The sequence below is a fragment of the Agelaius phoeniceus genome, chromosome 4, assembly GCF_051311805.1.
Source record: "Agelaius phoeniceus isolate bAgePho1 chromosome 4, bAgePho1.hap1, whole genome shotgun sequence".
In the NCBI taxonomy this organism is placed as follows: Eukaryota; Metazoa; Chordata; class Aves; order Passeriformes; family Icteridae; genus Agelaius; species Agelaius phoeniceus.
In genome coordinates this window covers 13171468-13189576 of record NC_135268.1, presented here as the reverse complement: position 1 = coordinate 13189576, position 18109 = coordinate 13171468, and the positions used below count along the sequence as shown (strand labels likewise).

General features: G+C 42.8%; 1 protein-coding gene across 12 annotated transcripts in view; it reads right to left on the bottom strand.

Moving 5' to 3' along the window:
• Window positions 1-18109, bottom strand: part of ANK2 (ankyrin 2) — a 277436-nt gene that overhangs the window by 184739 nt on the left and 74588 nt on the right. For 6 of the 12 annotated variants that reach the window (XM_077176895.1, XM_077176901.1, XM_077176903.1 and 3 more), the window contains exon 1: window positions 21-178. The exons of 2 other annotated variants lie outside the window; for them this stretch is intronic. In XM_077176895.1, coding sequence (XP_077033010.1) covers window positions 21-101 — 81 coding nt within the window. In that variant the 5' untranslated portion in view covers window positions 102-178. Of the gene's footprint in view, window positions 1-20; window positions 249-18109 lie in introns of those variants that run through there. 4 more of the 12 variants (XM_077176883.1, XM_077176888.1, XM_077176877.1 and 1 more) reach the window with 3 other exon arrangements.

Below are 18109 nucleotides of genomic sequence, written 5' to 3'. Positions count from 1 at the left end.
GCTGCCGGTCCCGCTCCCACCTTCTTGGGTCTCTTCCTCCGCTGGCTGCCGCCGTTGCACTTCTCGCCGCCGTCGCTCTTCTGGGCCGCCTCCTCGTTCATCCTAGCGAGCGGCACTGCCGGCGCCGTGCCGTGCCATGCAGGCTCCGCGCCCAGCCCCAGCCGAGGGTGGCACCGCCGGGGCAGGGCCGGGGGCGGGCGCACACACGGCGGCGGCGTTGCCGTGGAGGCGGCGGCGGGGCGTGGACGGCGCACCCGGCAAGGGGGAGATGCTCCGGGGGAGAAACGCTGCTGGAATCACTCAGTGCCTGGGGTTGGAAAAGACTCTCAAAGCTCATCTCCTAGTTCCAGCCCCCTGCCATGGGTAGGGACACCCTCCAGTAGCTTAGGACAACCTGCCCCGTCTGGCTTTGGACACTTTCAGGGATGGGGCAGTCCTGCGGCACCAGATGATGCTCAACATACCTTCCTTGTCCCCAAACCCATTCGCCACAACTGTAACATCCAGGAGATGATTCACTGTCACTACCAAAGCAGATAATGGCAGCCTGGTTGACACAGCACACAAGGCGTTAGTTTGTACTACTAAAGTAAATCACCTCCTCCTTGGGTTGGAAGAACAAGACAGCAACGTTCACATGTAAATGTATTCTTCTATTTCTTCTGATGAACGGTTTAAAAAGAAAAAAAAGATTTACGCTGTTCCACTTCCAACTGAAAAAACCAGCCCAAGTAAGTTGCCCTCCTTCTCAAACAAAAGAAAAAACTCCCTTTAACTGCTTACTCAGCAGAGGAGAGGCTGGAGAAAGTGGAAAGGACCCAGTGAGGCATGAATTCACTCTCCCACAATCGTGCTATCTGCAAACACAACGAACATCTGCAGCACAACAACAATGTGAGCAGTGTAACAACCTCAAAATCTTTTCTTCTTTTCCTCACTTTGAGAGTGACTGCTTTGTTACTGCGAGCAGTAGTAAATTCTAGACTAAAATGAGAAAACTCATATAGAAGTAAGGGGAGATACAGATCTTGAAGAAGGCGGGTGCTATACAACACTGCATCTGTTATGCCATAATTAGAGCTGCAATCACAGTCACAGCAAGGATTTTGGGGAAGACATACAACAGTCATTTGTTATCAGTGTCAGACATCCATGGAATTCATTTGGGGAACCTGTGGAGAAGCAGCTATTCTTCTAACTTAGAAACACAGATGTTCATTTTAAAGAGAGGTCATCTCCCATTTCTCATTTTAATCAAATTTTTGCACAGATTAATCCCCCTGCCCAGCCCTTTCTCTTACCAAACTATGCCATTCACACTCTTTGCTTGACATTTGTTTATTCCCAATTAGTGATTCTTGGGGCATGTGGCAATTATGTATTATCTATTTTCTTCTTACAATGTTTCTTGCACTATTAAAAAATTAAATCACTGCTATTTCTGAGTGTAAAAATGATGTAAATGCCAATTATACCTGATGGTTCTCGTCACTAACAATCATGCACGATGGTTCTGAAAACCCAAAGATGGTGTGAGATTGCAATGATGTAAAGGGGATGAAAAATAAACTATCTCACTCTGCCAAATCCATCACTTGTCCCTCTGTCTCTAGAGATAGGCCTTTTTATTATATTTTTATTTCTCTATTTACTTTCAGTCTTCAAACTGAAAAAACAAGGAAACAGTATTGCCAGAGACTTCCACAATAGCCAGGAAATGAGCAGATTTTCCAGAGAGACTTAAATGATGGAAGGCTTGATGTCTAGTGAAAGGAAGAATTCTCTGGGAGTCACTGTGAGGAGCAAAAGAGCAGCACTCCAGGGAGGCAGCCAGTGCTAAGTGCAGGCTGGAAGGTGTGAGGGAGGAGTGAGACACACACAGTTTGAGGATTTCCAATTTCCTTCCACATTTCTCACCCGACCTTTCCATCTTTTCTATGAGTGCATGGGAGTTGCACTGTCACACAGCTCTCTGGTGAACCAAGGGTACAGTGTGACAGTGCCCACAAACAAAATACTGGAAAAGCCTGTTGTGACAAGTATTCCAGCTACAAATCCACTCCAAATTCACAGGTTGGCTGAAGGATGACAGCCTCATTAACCTGAACTGCTTTTAGCTCCTCTCCCCAGATCCTGGGCATTCACCTTTGGCAGTACAGCTTTAGGTGTAGACAAAGAAAACAAATGCTCTTGCTCAGTAACAACACATCAGTACACTTCATTTCCCATGATCCCAGAAATCCAGCATGAAACCAAACCAACCTAACCAGCCAGGGAGTGACAGCAGGTGTCAACTGACAACAGGTCTAATAACAACACAAAATCAGCCCTAAGAACCACACAAGCTGCCTCAGAAATGCCCAAACAGTCAAGCAATTCCTAAATAGTCAGAAATGCTGAAGGCATTCATGCTCTTTCAAAGAAGTTAGGGAAAAAATTATAGCATGTGTACTCTATTTCCTTCACAAAATTTATTAGCTGAAAAAAAAATGTAGACATAAACTTCCAGCCCAGGGAATTACACAGAAAGTAATTTTTAACTTGCTTGAAACAGGGCTGCAGTCACATACCTGATCAGCCCTCAACAGTTTAGAAAGAGGATATCAGATCTCCAAACCGTATCTATGCACCCACAGAACCAGGAGCAAGGGCTGGTGCTTTATGATGGGACAGTCCCCATGAATGAGGGTTTAGGTGAGCAAATGGATTTGTGTGTGGAGACTTCCCACGGATATATCCCATCAGTTCTGTTGTTTCCAGGCTGTATTCATTACACCTAAGTCCAGCTGCTTAGCTCACCTTAATCCACCCCACATTTGAACCCCAGCCTCATGTAACAGGTTAAAAACACACAATTACCTCTCTTCAGACAACTTCCATCAAGGGAATTCCACCCCAGCTTAAATGTACTGTACAAAGCTGAAAATAAATGATGCAGAGGTGTGAAGCAGCTCCCTCAAAGTGCTTGAGCAGCATGCTCGCCATTCTCTCTGAAGCACTGCCAGAAGCTTCCTGCAGTACATGAGCATTCAGGGCAGTGGTACCACAGGAATCCCTTTAACTCACTAAGTGCAGTCAGAGGGGCTTCCTTGCCCATTTTTGCTTGGGTATTTTCCAGAGCCTCACTCCCAAACTCATTCCTATTGCCATGTAAACCCAAGGCAAAGGAGAGTGTCCCTATTAGAGCTGCTGGCAGGTGGCTCCAGCCCACACCAAGCAGTGTGATGCTGCAGCTGGGTCACTGCTGCTGTGCAAGATAGCAGGCTTATCACTACCTCAGCCATTTCTCTACCATCAGTCTGACACAGGATTTCCCAGCGTCATTTCCTATATCAGCATTCCAGGTGGCTTCTGCAATTAAAAAATTAATCCTACAAGACCAGCTCAATTCCTGATGAATTTAATAGCAGCAGATCCAATAAGATGTTTGTTATAATGGTCATAATTTACACAATGAAAATTAGAACTTTATATTCTAGTTGAACCACATACTCTTTCTATATCCAGATTCTACTTCATATTCTGCACCTGTACTACCTACATATAAAAAAACATTGAAACAGCGTTGTCAGCAAGTCAGGACACTGCCACATTCACATTTTGGAAACTGAAGACCAGGGGTATCTTATCAGTGTGTCATATACAAACGGGAGAGAGTAAAGACCAAGACAGGCTCTTCTCAGTGGTAGCCAGCAACAGGCACAAATTGAAATGCAAGTGAAGAAACACTTTTTAAGTAAAGAAATATATTACCTAGCCAGACCAGGAATTCTTAATCCTTAGAGAAACTCAACACTTTATATGGCATGGCCCTGATCCAAGACAAAGATTGGACTGTGATCTCCAGAGACCCATCTCCACTCGGCCTGTCCTAAAAGCAAACCCTCTGCATTTGTCACATGACAGTAGTTGTTAAAAGCATTAAAATACTCAGCTATTCCAGCTGAGTAATTGCAGATACTGCAATTGTTAAAATGGTGACACCTATATTCTCTCAGTCCCTTCAATGCTTATAATAAAGCCCCCTCTAAATGCCACATGTGCTAAGTGCTCTGTGTCTACTCAGCAGTGCACCACAGATAATCATGTGGGATTTTATCGACCCACCACTGCAGGAGTTTCTGCTGGTTACCTTGAGCTGAACCTCAGCTGCCATCTGGCCCACCCTGATAAGAGAGCAACAACACAGCAAAGCACAGGAGGGTGAAAAAGCTGCCTATGGTTTACCACTGAGTCATTAAACTGAGCTGTAACAGCAAAGAGATAAACTCTGCATCTATTTAATTATATTTAAAAATCTGAACAATTAGTATTCTCATGAAGAAGTAAAATAACATTTTACATCACCCAAATAAGCATCCTAATACACTGTTACGTAAGTGCTCCCTTTTTTTTTCCTCCTCAATATATAAAGGACAAACACAAATTGCTAATAAGCAGATTCCTCCAACCCCATGATAGCTTTCCATTAAAAATGACAAAGTTCTTACAGACCACCTTGTTCCAATCCCCCAGTCTTGGGCAGAGACACCTCCCACTAGATCAGTTTGCTCCAAGCCCCATGCAACCTGGCCTTGGACACTTCCAAGGATGGGGTAACCACACCTTCTCTGGGCAACCTCCTGAGCCAGAGCCTCACCATCCTCAGAGGGAACAATTTCTTACTAACAGCCAATCTAACTCTGCACTCCATCAATTTGAAGCCATTCCCCCTCATCCTTGTAGAAAAAGTGTTTAAGTACTGGACTGCTACAGACTTTGAATCTAAAACACAAAACAAGGTGATGTTTATTTAATCTGGATTTCTATTACACAGCCATGACTGATTTGGTATTTAATCATCTCAGGACAGCAGAAGAGCCAAAAACTGGCAGCCACCTTCTAGGAAATACATCTGATATGTCCTTCCATTGTTTCAAATCAAATCATTTTTGAAAAGGAAAACCTGTAGGAATACAATAAATGAGGAATCCTAGCCCCATTTTACTCCTTATTTCTGAAGAAATTAGTTCCTCAGAAGTCCCCAGTTCGGCACCTGTGCTTGGACAGCAGGAGGAGCTGAGCCCCTCTGCCTGTGCCAGGCTGGAGAGGGTCTCAGGGGATGGACCCCTGACACCTGCACAGCACAAACACCTGACGTCACTGGCTCCCACACAGCACAGGGAGAGCAAATATTTCTGTGCCACACACACTTGGGTGACTCATTTCCTCGCAGGAGTATCTGTTGCTGGTAGCAACCTCAAACAAAGAGGATGTCTCTGCATCCTTGTGTAAAGGACAGTAGGGAGTAGTACCCTGTCATCATCAGTCACATCTGACACAGCTGACAACATACAGTCACACTGAAAAAATGTGGATTACAGAAAAGGTTCTTCTTTCAAAGCTAAATATTTCCAAATCATAAAAATTTAACATCTGAGTTAAATACTGTTAACTATTTTTATATATGTTTAAAATATGTATATTTAATAAAATGCTCTATTCCTTGTTGCTTCTGTCCTCTAGAAAAGCATCATTCCATGAAAGCAGCAAGGAACTATCAATATTTAACATGTTTTAGAAGGATTCTCAACAGCCTTTAAACACTGGTGAAAGTCATGTCAGCAGTGCTATATGCTGGAAGGAATCAGAGGCTACCTATCACAATATTCAATAAAAAATTAAGTTATGCAGAATGCAAATTTGACATTCTTTCCTTTCCAGAGTGTCCTCTATTTTTTTCTCGTCATTGAAGCCAAGCTACTACATTCACTAGGCACGGGGAGCAAATGTGAAAATAAAAAATTAACTTTAAAACAATGGGTTATTTTAATGAAATACTACATGACTTTGTCCCTCAATATTAACACCTCTGAGTTTCTGGGATTATACTGTACTCCCACATTAAAATTATCAGCCAAATTCTGCAGAAGTAGGGCTGCCTGCCTAGCTCAAAGTGCTCCACAAAACCTGTACACAGCAATCAGTGCTACACAAACCAATAGCCAAAAAGTAGATATAAAACATGCTGGACCACAGAGGAGAAAATCCTGCCCTCAGCTGTGGCGTGCTGCAGATCAAACAAATGAAAATCCATCAACTGAACGCGCCATTTTCTGCCCAGTGGGAGCTGCAAATTGATCTTTTGCATTGTCCATCCATCTGGGAGTCAGGATTGTGGGGATGTAACCTCACGTAGCCCCTCTGCTGAGAGGACACCAAACTTGGGCAAGAGAAAAGGCTCTTAAGTCCCCTGCAATTGCCATGCGGGTCACGTGCTCCGTGGCGATTGCTATAGTAACCAGACACTTGCCAGGGAGACTTTCTAGCTCAAAGCATTCTTCTCTTATGCCTTGAATTATTTTTCTTCTGATAAATGTTAATTTCTTTTTTTTTTTTTTTGAGTAAAGGAATTGACAATTTTTTTCTTGTGTTCACCTGGTAAAGAAAAGACTACCAGAAACAAAATCTGAAATCAGTTATAATAGAAAGGAAAATTAGAAGAGCTTTGTGTCACGGGTTGATAAAATACAACATTTGTGTTATTTAGCATACACAAACTACAAGAGAAATGTGACACTTTTAGCAGAATGTAACAAAATTAATAATTTCTTTTTTTTTTTGCCAAGTACTCAATAGAGCCTCTAAGGTTGCCATTACTATAGGCGTGGCTCTTAGTTATCATTCCTATACAGAACCTTCTCTCACTAGGTAAATTTCTCCTTTTCCTGTGAAATATTCTGATCAAATTTCCATTTCTTGAATTTAAGTTTTTTGAACTTAATACAGCAGTAAAGAGGCAGTCCAGGAAATTCTTAGACTGTATGGAGGACAACTTTCTGTTGCAGCTGGTGGGTGAACCCACCAGGGGAGGGGCTATGTTAGATCTGCTGTTTGCCAATAGAGATGGGCTGGTGGGAGGGAGATGTGGTGGTTGGAGGTCACTTGGGGCAGAGTGCTTATGAAATAATAGAGTTCTCAATATTCGGTGAAGTCAGGAGGAGCACCAGTAAGACTCTTACATTGAACTTCCGGAGGGCAGACTTTGGCCTGTTTAGGAGACTTATTCAGAGCGTCCCTTGGGAAACAGCCCTTAAAAACAAAGGAGTTCAGGAAAGGTGGGCATGCCTCAAAACAGAGATCTTGAGGGCACAGGAACAGACTGTGTGCTGAAAGATCAGTCAACGGGGTAAACGCCCAGCCTGGCTGGGCAAGGAGGTTTTGGAGGTACTTAGGAATAAAAAGAGGATGTATCAATGTTGGAAGGAGGGTCAGGGCTCTACGGAAGTATTCAAGAAGGCTGCTGGAGCATGCAGAAAAAAAAATTAGGGAGGCCAAAGCTCATTTTGAACTTAGAATGGCGACTTCTGTAAAGGATAATAAAAAATGTTTTTACAAATACCTTAATGCTAGAAGGAAGGGTAAGACCAGCCTTTGTTCTTTATTGGACAAGGGAGGGAACTTAGCATCTGCAGATGAGGAGAAGGCAGAAGTGCTTAATGCCTACTTTGCCTCAGTTTTTAGTGGGAAGATGACTTGCCCTCAAGACGCCTGCCCACCTGGAATGGTTGATGGTGTCAGGGAGCAGAATGGTCCCCCCATTATCCAAGAGGAGGCAGTCAAAGAAGTACTGAATGCTTGGATGTTCATAAATCTATGGGACCAGACGGGATCCACCCCAGGGTAATGAGAGAGCTGGCAAATGAGCTTGCAAAGCCACTCTCCATCATTTACCAACAGTCCCAGCTCACTGGTGAGGTTCCGGATGGAACAGTTTACATTAAGTGCCATCACACAGAATTTACAGGATGGCCAGGGTATCAGACCCAGTCAGCATGGGTTTAGGAGGGGTAGGTCATGTTTGACCAACCTGGTCACCTTTTATGACCAGGTAACCCGCCTAGTGGATGCAGGGAAGGCTGTAGATGTTGTTTATTTGGATTTCAGCAAGGCCTTTGACACTGTCTCCCACAGCATATTCCTAGACAAGCTGGCAGCCCGTGGCTTGGACAGGAGCACTCTTTGCTGGGTTAGGAACTGGCTGGATGGCTGGGCCCAGAGAGTGGTGGTGAATGGCACAGCATCCAGCTGGAGGCCAGTCACCAGTGGTGTCCTTCAGGGGCCTGTGCTGGGGCCAGTTCTGTTTAATATTTTTATTGATGACATGGATGAGGGTTTAGAGTCTTTCATTAGCAAATTTGCAGATGACACTAAGCTAGGAGCGTGTGTTGATCTGTTAGAGGGACAGAGGGCTTTGCAGAGGGACTTGGAATGGTTGGATGGATGGGCAGAATCTAATGGGATGAAGTTCAGTAAGTCCAAGTGCCGAGTCCTGCACTTTGGCCACAATAACCCCCTGCAACATTATAGGCTGGGGACGGTGTGGCTGGACAGTGCTCAGGAGGAAAGGGACCTGGGCGTGCTGGTTGACAGTCGGCTGAATGTGAGCCAGCAGTGTGCCCAGGTGGCCAAGAAGGCCAATGGCATCCTGGCCTGTATCAGAAATAGTGTGGCCAGCAGGAGCAGGGAGGTCATTCTTCCCCTGTACTCGGCACTGGTGAGGCCATGCCTTGAGTGCTGTGTCCAGTTCTGGGCCCCTCAGTTCAGGAGGGACGTTGAGATGCTTGAGCGTGTCCAAAGGAGAGCAACGAGGCTGGTGAGGGGCTTGGAACACAAGCCATATGAAGAACGACTGAGGGAGCTGGGGTTGTTCAGCCTGGAGAAAAGGAGACTCAGAGGTGACCTTATCACTCTCTTCAGCTTCCTGAAGGGTGGATGTGGTGAGCTGGGGGTCGGTCTCTTTCTCTGGGCAACAACAGACAGAACAAGAGGACACAGTCTCAAGCTGCGCCAAGGGAGATACAGGCAAGAATTAAGGAGGAAGTTTTTCACAGAAAGAGCGGTCAAATACTGGAATCATCTACCGAGGAAGGTGGTGGAGTCACCATCCCTTGATGTGTTAAAAAAAAGACTGGATGTGGCAATTGGTGCCATGATCTAGTTGAGGTATTAGAACATGGGTTGGACTCAATGATCTTAAAAGTCTCTTCCAACCTAGAAATTCTGTGATACTGTCTCAAGATGAATTTGAAATGCTCACCTGAAAGACTTGAGCTATTAAAGGCTTTATATCCACATGTTTTGGATCAAAAAAACACCAAGAGGGTAATAGGATTGCCAACACTGTTGGCAAGAAGAAGAACCAGGACTGAATCTGAGAATAGTACTGGTGGCACAGGAAGAGTAGAGAAATTACCCTGGAGGTTGGAAAAAGGGAGATGGACAGAAGAGTCAGAGCTTCCTAAAGCTAACATTCTCCTAAACCAGGCAGGATAAGGTCAACAGATGGTTGTCTAGAAACAAGGAAAACTAACCAGCAAAGGCACCCATGTAACTTCAGTAGTATCTGTATTGATTTATATACTCTAATCATACCATTTCATATCTGTTCCTTCACCAGAGCCACCTGGCTGTCAGGGCTGAGATGGCCACACTGAGGAATCCACAGGAGATTCAGAGCAAGGGCATCTGTTGCCTGATTTGCAGACGGATTCAGAGAAATTGGCATACATGGTGTAGGACAAGGAATGGGACATTGTCTTCACAGCCAGAGCAACCCATCAGCACAGCAGATAACAGCACCCATGCTGCTCCATCTGTCTCCTCCTCATGCTTCATGCAAGACAGGTGCTTAAAAACAAGCTGTTCACACAAAGTTTCTCATTTTGTTGGATGCTCCTCAGGTGCCTTGTGATCTTTTCCTCCGAGGGTTAAAAAGGCTCAGAGATAATCATGGCCGAAAGGACAGTTTTGACCTCAGATCAATGAGATGAAATACACTAACTTCAAAAAAACCCGATCCCTGTTTTCTCCAACTGAGGACCCAAACACCCAAAACTTTTGAGTATTTATCTCCCTGTCTTTCAGCATTCCATCCACTGAACAGGAATAACTGTGTCTCTTCACCTAACAGAAACATAATCAAAATGAATTAGTTATTTTCCACACACTGCATAGGACTTTGATGAGCACAATAGATGAGCCCCAAGGGACTAATAATTCTGTCTTCAAAGGGATGTTTAAACAACATGTTCTAAATAAGGCCTGGGGCCACAAATTGAGCAATGAGTGGGAAACAAGCTGTGGAGTAGCTGTTCATTAAATGTGTATCATTAGTTTGTTCATCAAATGCAGCAGGACCTGTGGAAAAAGTATTAGGGGCATGTGTAATTGGGCCTGTATGGTGATGTTGGGACATGACTGGGTCAAACAGAGGCTGCAAAAACCTCTCCTAACTCTGCAATCTGCATTAACTCCTTCCAGTGTTGTTCTGAAGTGTGTGTGCACAGGTATATATGTACAATGAGTAAGGACTCAAATATGGGATAGGATCGGAGTGAGACTTCCTGATTTGACAGCCCCTGCCATTTCAGTGATCTCATCTCTTAGGTAGCAAATGTCAAAGCCATCATTAGGAAGCTGTTCAAAACAGGAAAGGACTTGCAAGAATTAATTCAGAAGCAAAAGAAAAGGTTAATTAACTGAAAATATATATTCCACAGGCAAGACAAATCACAAGCTCTTCTAACTTAATCCAGCACTGACACCAGCTCCTTTGGTTAGCAAGCATCACCAGCACCAATCCCTGGCACTCCAGGAGTGTCATATACACATAGCCAACTGCAACTCACTACAACCTGATTTTGTGAAGACCAGAGAGGAGGATGAGCACAGAACACAGCAGCAGTTTGAGTTCACCCACAAGACAAGGAAATGATTCACAGTGGTCACTTAGAGCATAGAGCTCTGCGCAGTGGGGGGGACCTTCTGCTAAGTCACAATCTCTTAGAAGATTTTAGTGCTTTTCACAAGGTTTTATTTTTAATTATTATCATTATTACTGTTACACAACAGATTCCTTCAAGCTGTTCCATAGGCCTGTTTCTTCAGGCCCAAGGAGGAATCACAAAGTACTGTGACCTTGAACAATGCTTGCCCCCTAAAAACTCTGTGCCTCACTCTCTGCAAATTCTGTGTCTCACTATACTGGCATCTCCCTGCACCCCATTTTTTCCTGCCACAATGTTCCATTTTGAAGTGTCATAGTTAAATATCTGGGACAGTTTCTTGCCTTGAGTGAAAAAACACTTCCTCCAACTTCCAGAGAAAAAACCTCATGTCTATATATTTAGCAACAAAAACTGGAGTAACATTTAACAAAGAATTTGTTCTTCCCTTACTGTAAAAGAGCACTTCAGCTCGTCAGGCTGACATTCTTCTACTGAAAATCCATCTTGTTAGAAAATATTCTCTTTGGAACTGTACCAATATGTACTTAATTAAATATACATTTAAAAAATAGGAGTTGCTTCCTTTTTATTTTCACCCACAGGTGTTGTAGTTTGTAAAAAATATTTTTAAAATAACCACTTTCACAATCTTAGAAAAAAAAAATAAAAAGGAGCTAGAAGATGCTCTCTTTGTGTTCAAATAAGACACTCAGTGCTCAGAGCTGTTTAGGTCCTCAGTGCTGAACTGAAGACAAGCTCAGGCCCAGGCTGTGCTGGGATTTTCTGTGGATGTGGCTTGGTCATCGAAGGCAAACAAGAGATGCCTCCCAGTCCTGAGGCTGCTCTCAGCTGCTCTGGCAAATGACACAGGAGAAATTGAGTTTCAGATGATCCTTTTGCTCTGTCCTCAGCCAAGCACCACGTTCAGTGATCTTTCAATTCAGTGAAGCATTTAATCACATTTAAGTGCTTTTACATATCACCATGTTCTTAAAATGCATGCTGGAAGGAGTAATTATCAAATAACCTCCCACAGCAGCCTCTAAGTTTATCTGTCCTGCAAATTACAGTGTAAAACAATGGCACATAATTTCTCTGTAGTTTTTTTACCTTGATGGAATAATCTTTAAACCATAAATGTTTTTAGGTCCGAATTCTTAAACAGCATGAAACAAATGCTGTTCCTACTTTCTAAGTTACACTGGATAGGCAGAACTTACTCAAGATCTTGAACAATTTACAAGTAAATTATATTTAATAATCAAACCAATGATGAGTCCTAAATAAAAACATCAGCTTAACATCAGAATATGCTGCCCAATAGTGAGCTCCATTTTGGAAACATGCTGGAAGAGACCATATTTCATAGCTGACACTTCCTTCAACAAAAATTGCTGCACGTACCAGCCTCTCTCAGATTCACCTTAAGAAGGTGACATTGCTCTTACCATGTGGTAATTAACACTCCCACGGTGAGTAACAGGATGAATCACTCTAACAAAAGCAAAAAGCCCCAATTTTTTCAAGGGAAATAGCTACACTGTCTATTCTGCTTTCCAACAGGTCCTTCTTTCATATACCCTACTGTGAACAGCCCTGGCACATTTTGATCTTAGAATCACTTTGCTGTTTACAGCACCCTAAGCCGAAGCAATGAATGCCTTCATTTTTCTAACTCCCTGTCTCAATAGGAAACTCTGACAGTGAAGAGCAAGGACAGTCTCTGGGCCACTGTTTATTCCAGAGCCAAGCCCGGGGGCAGTATGGGACCCCAGCTTTGGGAGACAGCCATGTCTGGAGCCACAGCCCACAGCAACCAGAGATGATTTTCTCATCATCTTCCTCAATGAATGCTCTCCCCAGAAGCTATGCTGGTGTCACTGCTGCCCACACAGGTGCTAGAGATTACCTAACTTACTCTATGTGATCATTTCAGCTACTGGAGAAATCTTCTCCTTCTTGTGTAAAATAGGAAGGGGGATCACAGGGAAGAGCAACACCTCTGCTGAGCACCAGGAGCTCATTGCAGTTTAGAAAATAATAATTTTAAAAATAACACAAATGTAGTGCTGGATAAATGTTCATCTGCCAAGCTCTGGAAGATGAAGGTCATCTAGAAAATGTGTACATGACATAGGATAAATTTGCCCATAAAGAAGTTGACAATTGCTGTGCTTTGAGACACCTGCTCTGGGAAATGGAGGAACAGAGCACAAACCTGAGTTGGTTCTCAGACGGTAGGATTGAAAAGCTTCCCAGAAGTTATTGGTTTGTGTGATGAAAACCCTTTCAACTCCACAGTGGCAACCAAACAGACTTGGGGAAAAAAAGTTATCCAAATATTCTTCCAAACACACCTTTGGTTTGCTGAGGCCACCCTTCATCCAAAAAGAGTTCATCTGCCCACAAAAGCATTATTCTGCTGACACCTACATTAACTCAAGAGCAGGGACAGTGACCTCCCCTTTCCTATTTTTGTTCATGATTTTGCAAATTTTTTCTTTGCTTCCAAACCATTTGCTAAACTTATTGCATTATAAATAGCTTTCAAATAAAGAAAAAAAATTCACATTTTTGGGTAACAAACTATTTATCACCAAAAATATTTTGGTAAATGGTCCATGTCTTTGTCAATTTAAAAAACCCGCTAGAACATCTCTGTTTTGTGAAGTATTGTCAACTTTTCTTTAAACATGACTATGGGATAGTAACTGTCTTGCCACATTTCTGGTGGTATTAGAGCAGAGTGAAAAGTCCAACTTGGAAAGTCTCTAGAAATAAAATCTGGGAAGGTACAAGGCCACCTGAAGAGCCTCAGGGCACAGGGACAGTCCTGCTGCAGCCACAAGAACCTCTGCTACACTTGACCTTGAGACACGAGAGAGGAAGATTCTGGGCTCAGTCCAAGCACAACAGGAATTTTTCTACTGGTGCAAAGAAACAAAGAAAATAGAGAGGAAAGCAAATAAACCCAAAGAAGACAGTCTACCCTCATCCATAATTGATAAGACACCATGAAGCTGGTGAAATAAATGAAATGCACCCAACTTCAGGGTGGATCCAGAAAACTCTGTACAAAGATTTTTTTATCTATAAACTGTGGGTTATAAACACACTATTTCCAGATCCACAATTAACGTATGCAATTATCTGGGAAAAAGCCTGAAACGTTTGAGTCCAACAACAGGAGGACACAACAGGCAGCAAATAAATTTGGATAATAATACTACAGAGCAGTTCTCACTGAAATAGGCAGTATAAATTTGGTATCTGTTTTGCTGTATTTTTATAACAGGCATGTAATAATAATGGCTTCTTTTCCTTCTCCACTAAAGTCAGGATTCTTAATGAGCACAGACAGAGCATAGAGTGGCTTTAGCATCTCTCTCTGGCTACAATAGCACAGAATTTTGAAACCCAATCTGATTTAAAACATCAGAGCTAATAGAACACTTAGGAAACTGATTTTTTTTAACTCTCTGTAACTGCAATCACAAATTTTCATTCTGGAAACACAGGCAAGACTTCCACATGCAGAGTAATAAGAAAAGATAAACAAAACATTTTATGCAAAATAAATGGATGCCTTATCCTGCAAAGACTTGAAAATATTTCCTGTTGCCAGCAAAAATACTCATAAAATTTGAAACAACAGCTGGGAACAGTTAGCTACAGGAGAACCAGTCTGGTTTGCAGTCATTTCAGAAATCAGTGCACAGAGTGGCAAGCATAAGTTTTCATTTCCTTTTTGATAAGCCTTTCAGAGGGAGAAAATTCAGCAGTATTTTTCCCTGCCATACTTTGAAACCTACTATGAATTTCATAAGCTCTTATTTGAAGGGTCTAAAGCAGACTTGAAAGCACAATAGTCAAAACAACCTGGAAACCACCGTGCAAGGGATCAAAAGGATCCCTAGCCATGAGGGAGCACAAAAACAACCCCTAGCCATGAGGGAGCACCAGGCTTGGCCCACAGTCACAGCACTCACTCTAGGCATCTTTTTACTGACTGGCTTCTTGATTCCAGCAGAGTCAGAACCAGTTTGTTCATCTGCTGGATGAACTTCCTCCTGCAGCAGATGTACCTCTTGTCTCACACGGCTTTTTCACTCTTTGTTTCCACAAACACATCCTTGCTTTTTACTGCGCAGGATGGGAATCAAAACCTGGTACAAGAAGAGGACTTTCAATTCCACAAAAACAAGTACACAGCAAATAAACCTCATTGGTTGTCAAAAGACAGGTTTGCTTCCTACCAGAGAAGACAAACATTATTCAGATGTGTATGCCCACAACTGTTTGCAGATTCTCAGCACAGAGGAAGAGAATTATATTTGAAATATGAAGACATTAAAAAAGCTAATGTCAAATATGCAGACTTTGTTCCAGCAGAAAAGCTTTCATTAATTTTTCACTTGATAATGAGTTTTTGTTCCTTCCCTGCAGTATTTGTAATGTTAGAAAAACACACTGTGTTTTGATAACATTTGAGAAACACAAAAAGTCAATTTTGTGACTCTTTCTAGTTTTCATTTTTAATGGAAATATTTGCACTGCTGACATTGGCATGAAAACTAGGTAATGTGTCTGAATGGAATAAAGGCTATGGTGAAAAATTGTGAAAAGTAACTGGTAAACACCATTTCTCAGTATAGAATTGGGCTTATTTTACTTTTAAAATGTAAAACCAGCTTGGGTTTTAACACATATGACTGCATTACTCCAGCTGCATATTACCATCAACAAGAAAAACCCATTAATCTCACATAGGGCTTCTAATACAGAAGTAAAAGTGTTCACTTTAAAAAGCATATATCAAGTTCAACAAAACTAAACAATGCCTTGGTGAAGGCTTTTATTTCTTCTTTTTCAGCCATCCCTACAGCTTAGTGTAGCCTGTTGAATCAACCATAGTGAAGGCAAACTCTGCATTTTTATATTGTTGTCTATAATTTCCTAAGTTATATGACTTATTAAAAGTGAAGCCAAGGACTGCTGTTTAACACAAGAGGAAAATTAAACTTCAAGTCCTTTCACTAAGGAGAAGGATCCCAAATACAGATAAAATTATTACCACTACATATTTTTATCTCATGTTAATACACAGAGTTTAACTACACCAAAGACTGAGATACAAACTGCTGTTATTAGAGGCCTGGAATGAATTCACACAAAAACCACTGTAAGGTCAGTTCTCCCATATCCAGCTCTACATTCTAACAGGATCTCCTCCCTCCAGAGCTGCTTTCTGTTGCTGCTCTCTCCAATCAATAGCACTTCAGATCATAAACCAGATCTGTCTCCCTGCTCACAGATGCAAAGGTCAAGCTGGATCAGAAGATCAGAGTTTTAAGGAAGAATGGATCCAGGGATTTTTACATTTGAGAAAAGGAGGAACTCCTGAAAGAAAATCCACTTGCAGTAGGCCTGGCTCCACTGAAGGCAGAGGAAGCCAAGCTCTGCTGGGGCTCTCAACAGCCATGGCTCACACTTACATGCAGAGACTCAGAAGGGCCAGCCTAGAACTGTGCTGTTCTCCAGCACATTCCCATGAGCATCATACATTTTGAAAACATAGGCTCCAGAAAAGCATGGGACGCTCAAATCCAACAAATTCTTTCAGAAAAAAGGCTGTAGAGACCACGGTTTTGCAAGGACACAGGAAAAAGTTTAATTCTCTCAAGAAGATTGAAAACTGCCTTGATATTTCCTTCCCACCATATAGCACTATGGAATATTAATCCCACTATTACCAGGTGGGACGTGCCTGGGCTCGTCTGACCCTCGCTGCTGGGCCAAAGGCGGCAGCTGTGACATTTCACCTCAGAGATACCTTTGGCCGGCTGGATGCTGCAGCTGGGCACTCAGAACAAATCCAGGCATAGTAGAAACTCAATTTACCTCTGATGGAAAAGGTTCAGGCGACAGTGAAGAGAAAAAGGAGAGGATTCTGCAGTGGAGTTTTAATCCAGAGTTTTATTCCAGGATGACAGACTTCTGCATCTTGTAACAGCTCCCAACAGAATCCAGACCACATCGTCCCATCTCCTTTTAAGCCCGGGGACAGGGGGAGGGGAAGGGACAGGTGAGGCACCAACCAGGTGGGAGGAGGGGAAGGCTCAAGGGATACAGACATTTGGACAGGCCAATGAGCCTGGATCTGAGGGGCATCTTTTGAACTTCTGCCATCCACACCACGACCCTGCTGGAATGTTAAGATTGATGGACAGCTCTTAGCAGGAGGCCGGGGGGAGGGGAAAGAAGCGGTTGGCACATCTGGGGGGTTGGGATAGGTGAAACAGGAAATGGCATCACACTGCAACATAGCACCCTGTTTCTATACAGTTGTATAGTTGTCAGCTGCAATTCCTCCCTTGGCTTGTAATTTCAAGTGTTTTGACTTCTGTCTAGCTCCTCCTGTTGTGCATATAATTTTTTCCCCTACAAATTCTTCCCTTCTTCCCCCTATTCCATTCTCTTGTGCTTTCTGTTCACAATTCCCCTTTTAGCTAAACTGTAGCAAAATATATATGTGTGTGGGTATATATATGTGTGTATGTTTATTAATAATAACACACTGTGAGTGTTTACCAAGCCTCCCGCAATTTGTTTGTTCTAGGCCTTCTGTTGTCTCGTGTATGAATCATCCATTTAGGCATAAAATTCTTCAGGAAAAGGAGCACTTGTTGTTCTAAATCCATACAGTGCCTAGCACATACAGCCCCATTCTTATTTATTATAATAACTGCACCAGTGCTTTTGGTTTCCTCACTTCTAGAATGCTGGATGCTTGCTTTGTACGCCTTCATTTCTCTAACAAACCCTTAAGAAAAAAACTACAGCAAGAATAGCACATGTGACACAGCAAAGCTTTGTGTTTGACATGGAAACTCTGACAGGAGTATGGCAGTGGCCAAAACAGGTCCTGCCCACTCTCCCTGCACAGAGCATCATCCACAGCTCCCAGCAGAGCCTCTTTTCCTAGAGGAAGTGCACAGTCCCTGTGAATATCCACACCGATTTCACTTGCACTTTATGAGGAAAATGAAGCCCTTTGCACACAGGCATGACCTACTGAAATGCAGCCTGGCACAGGGGCAGCAGTGAGAGGAAGGAATGACATGTTCCTGCTCCCAGACACTGTAGGACACTCTGAGCACTGCCTTCCCTAACAAAAGCTTCTTTTCATTAAGGGGTGGAAAAAATCCCCTTTTATTCTCTAGCCTTTGAAGGGCTTACATCATCATTTCTTCAATTTCAGGATTTCAGTGAAAACAAGCTTTCTGCAGGGCTGGTCAAATGACAGTTAACTAAGAATTTCTGGGAGTGTTTAATCTACA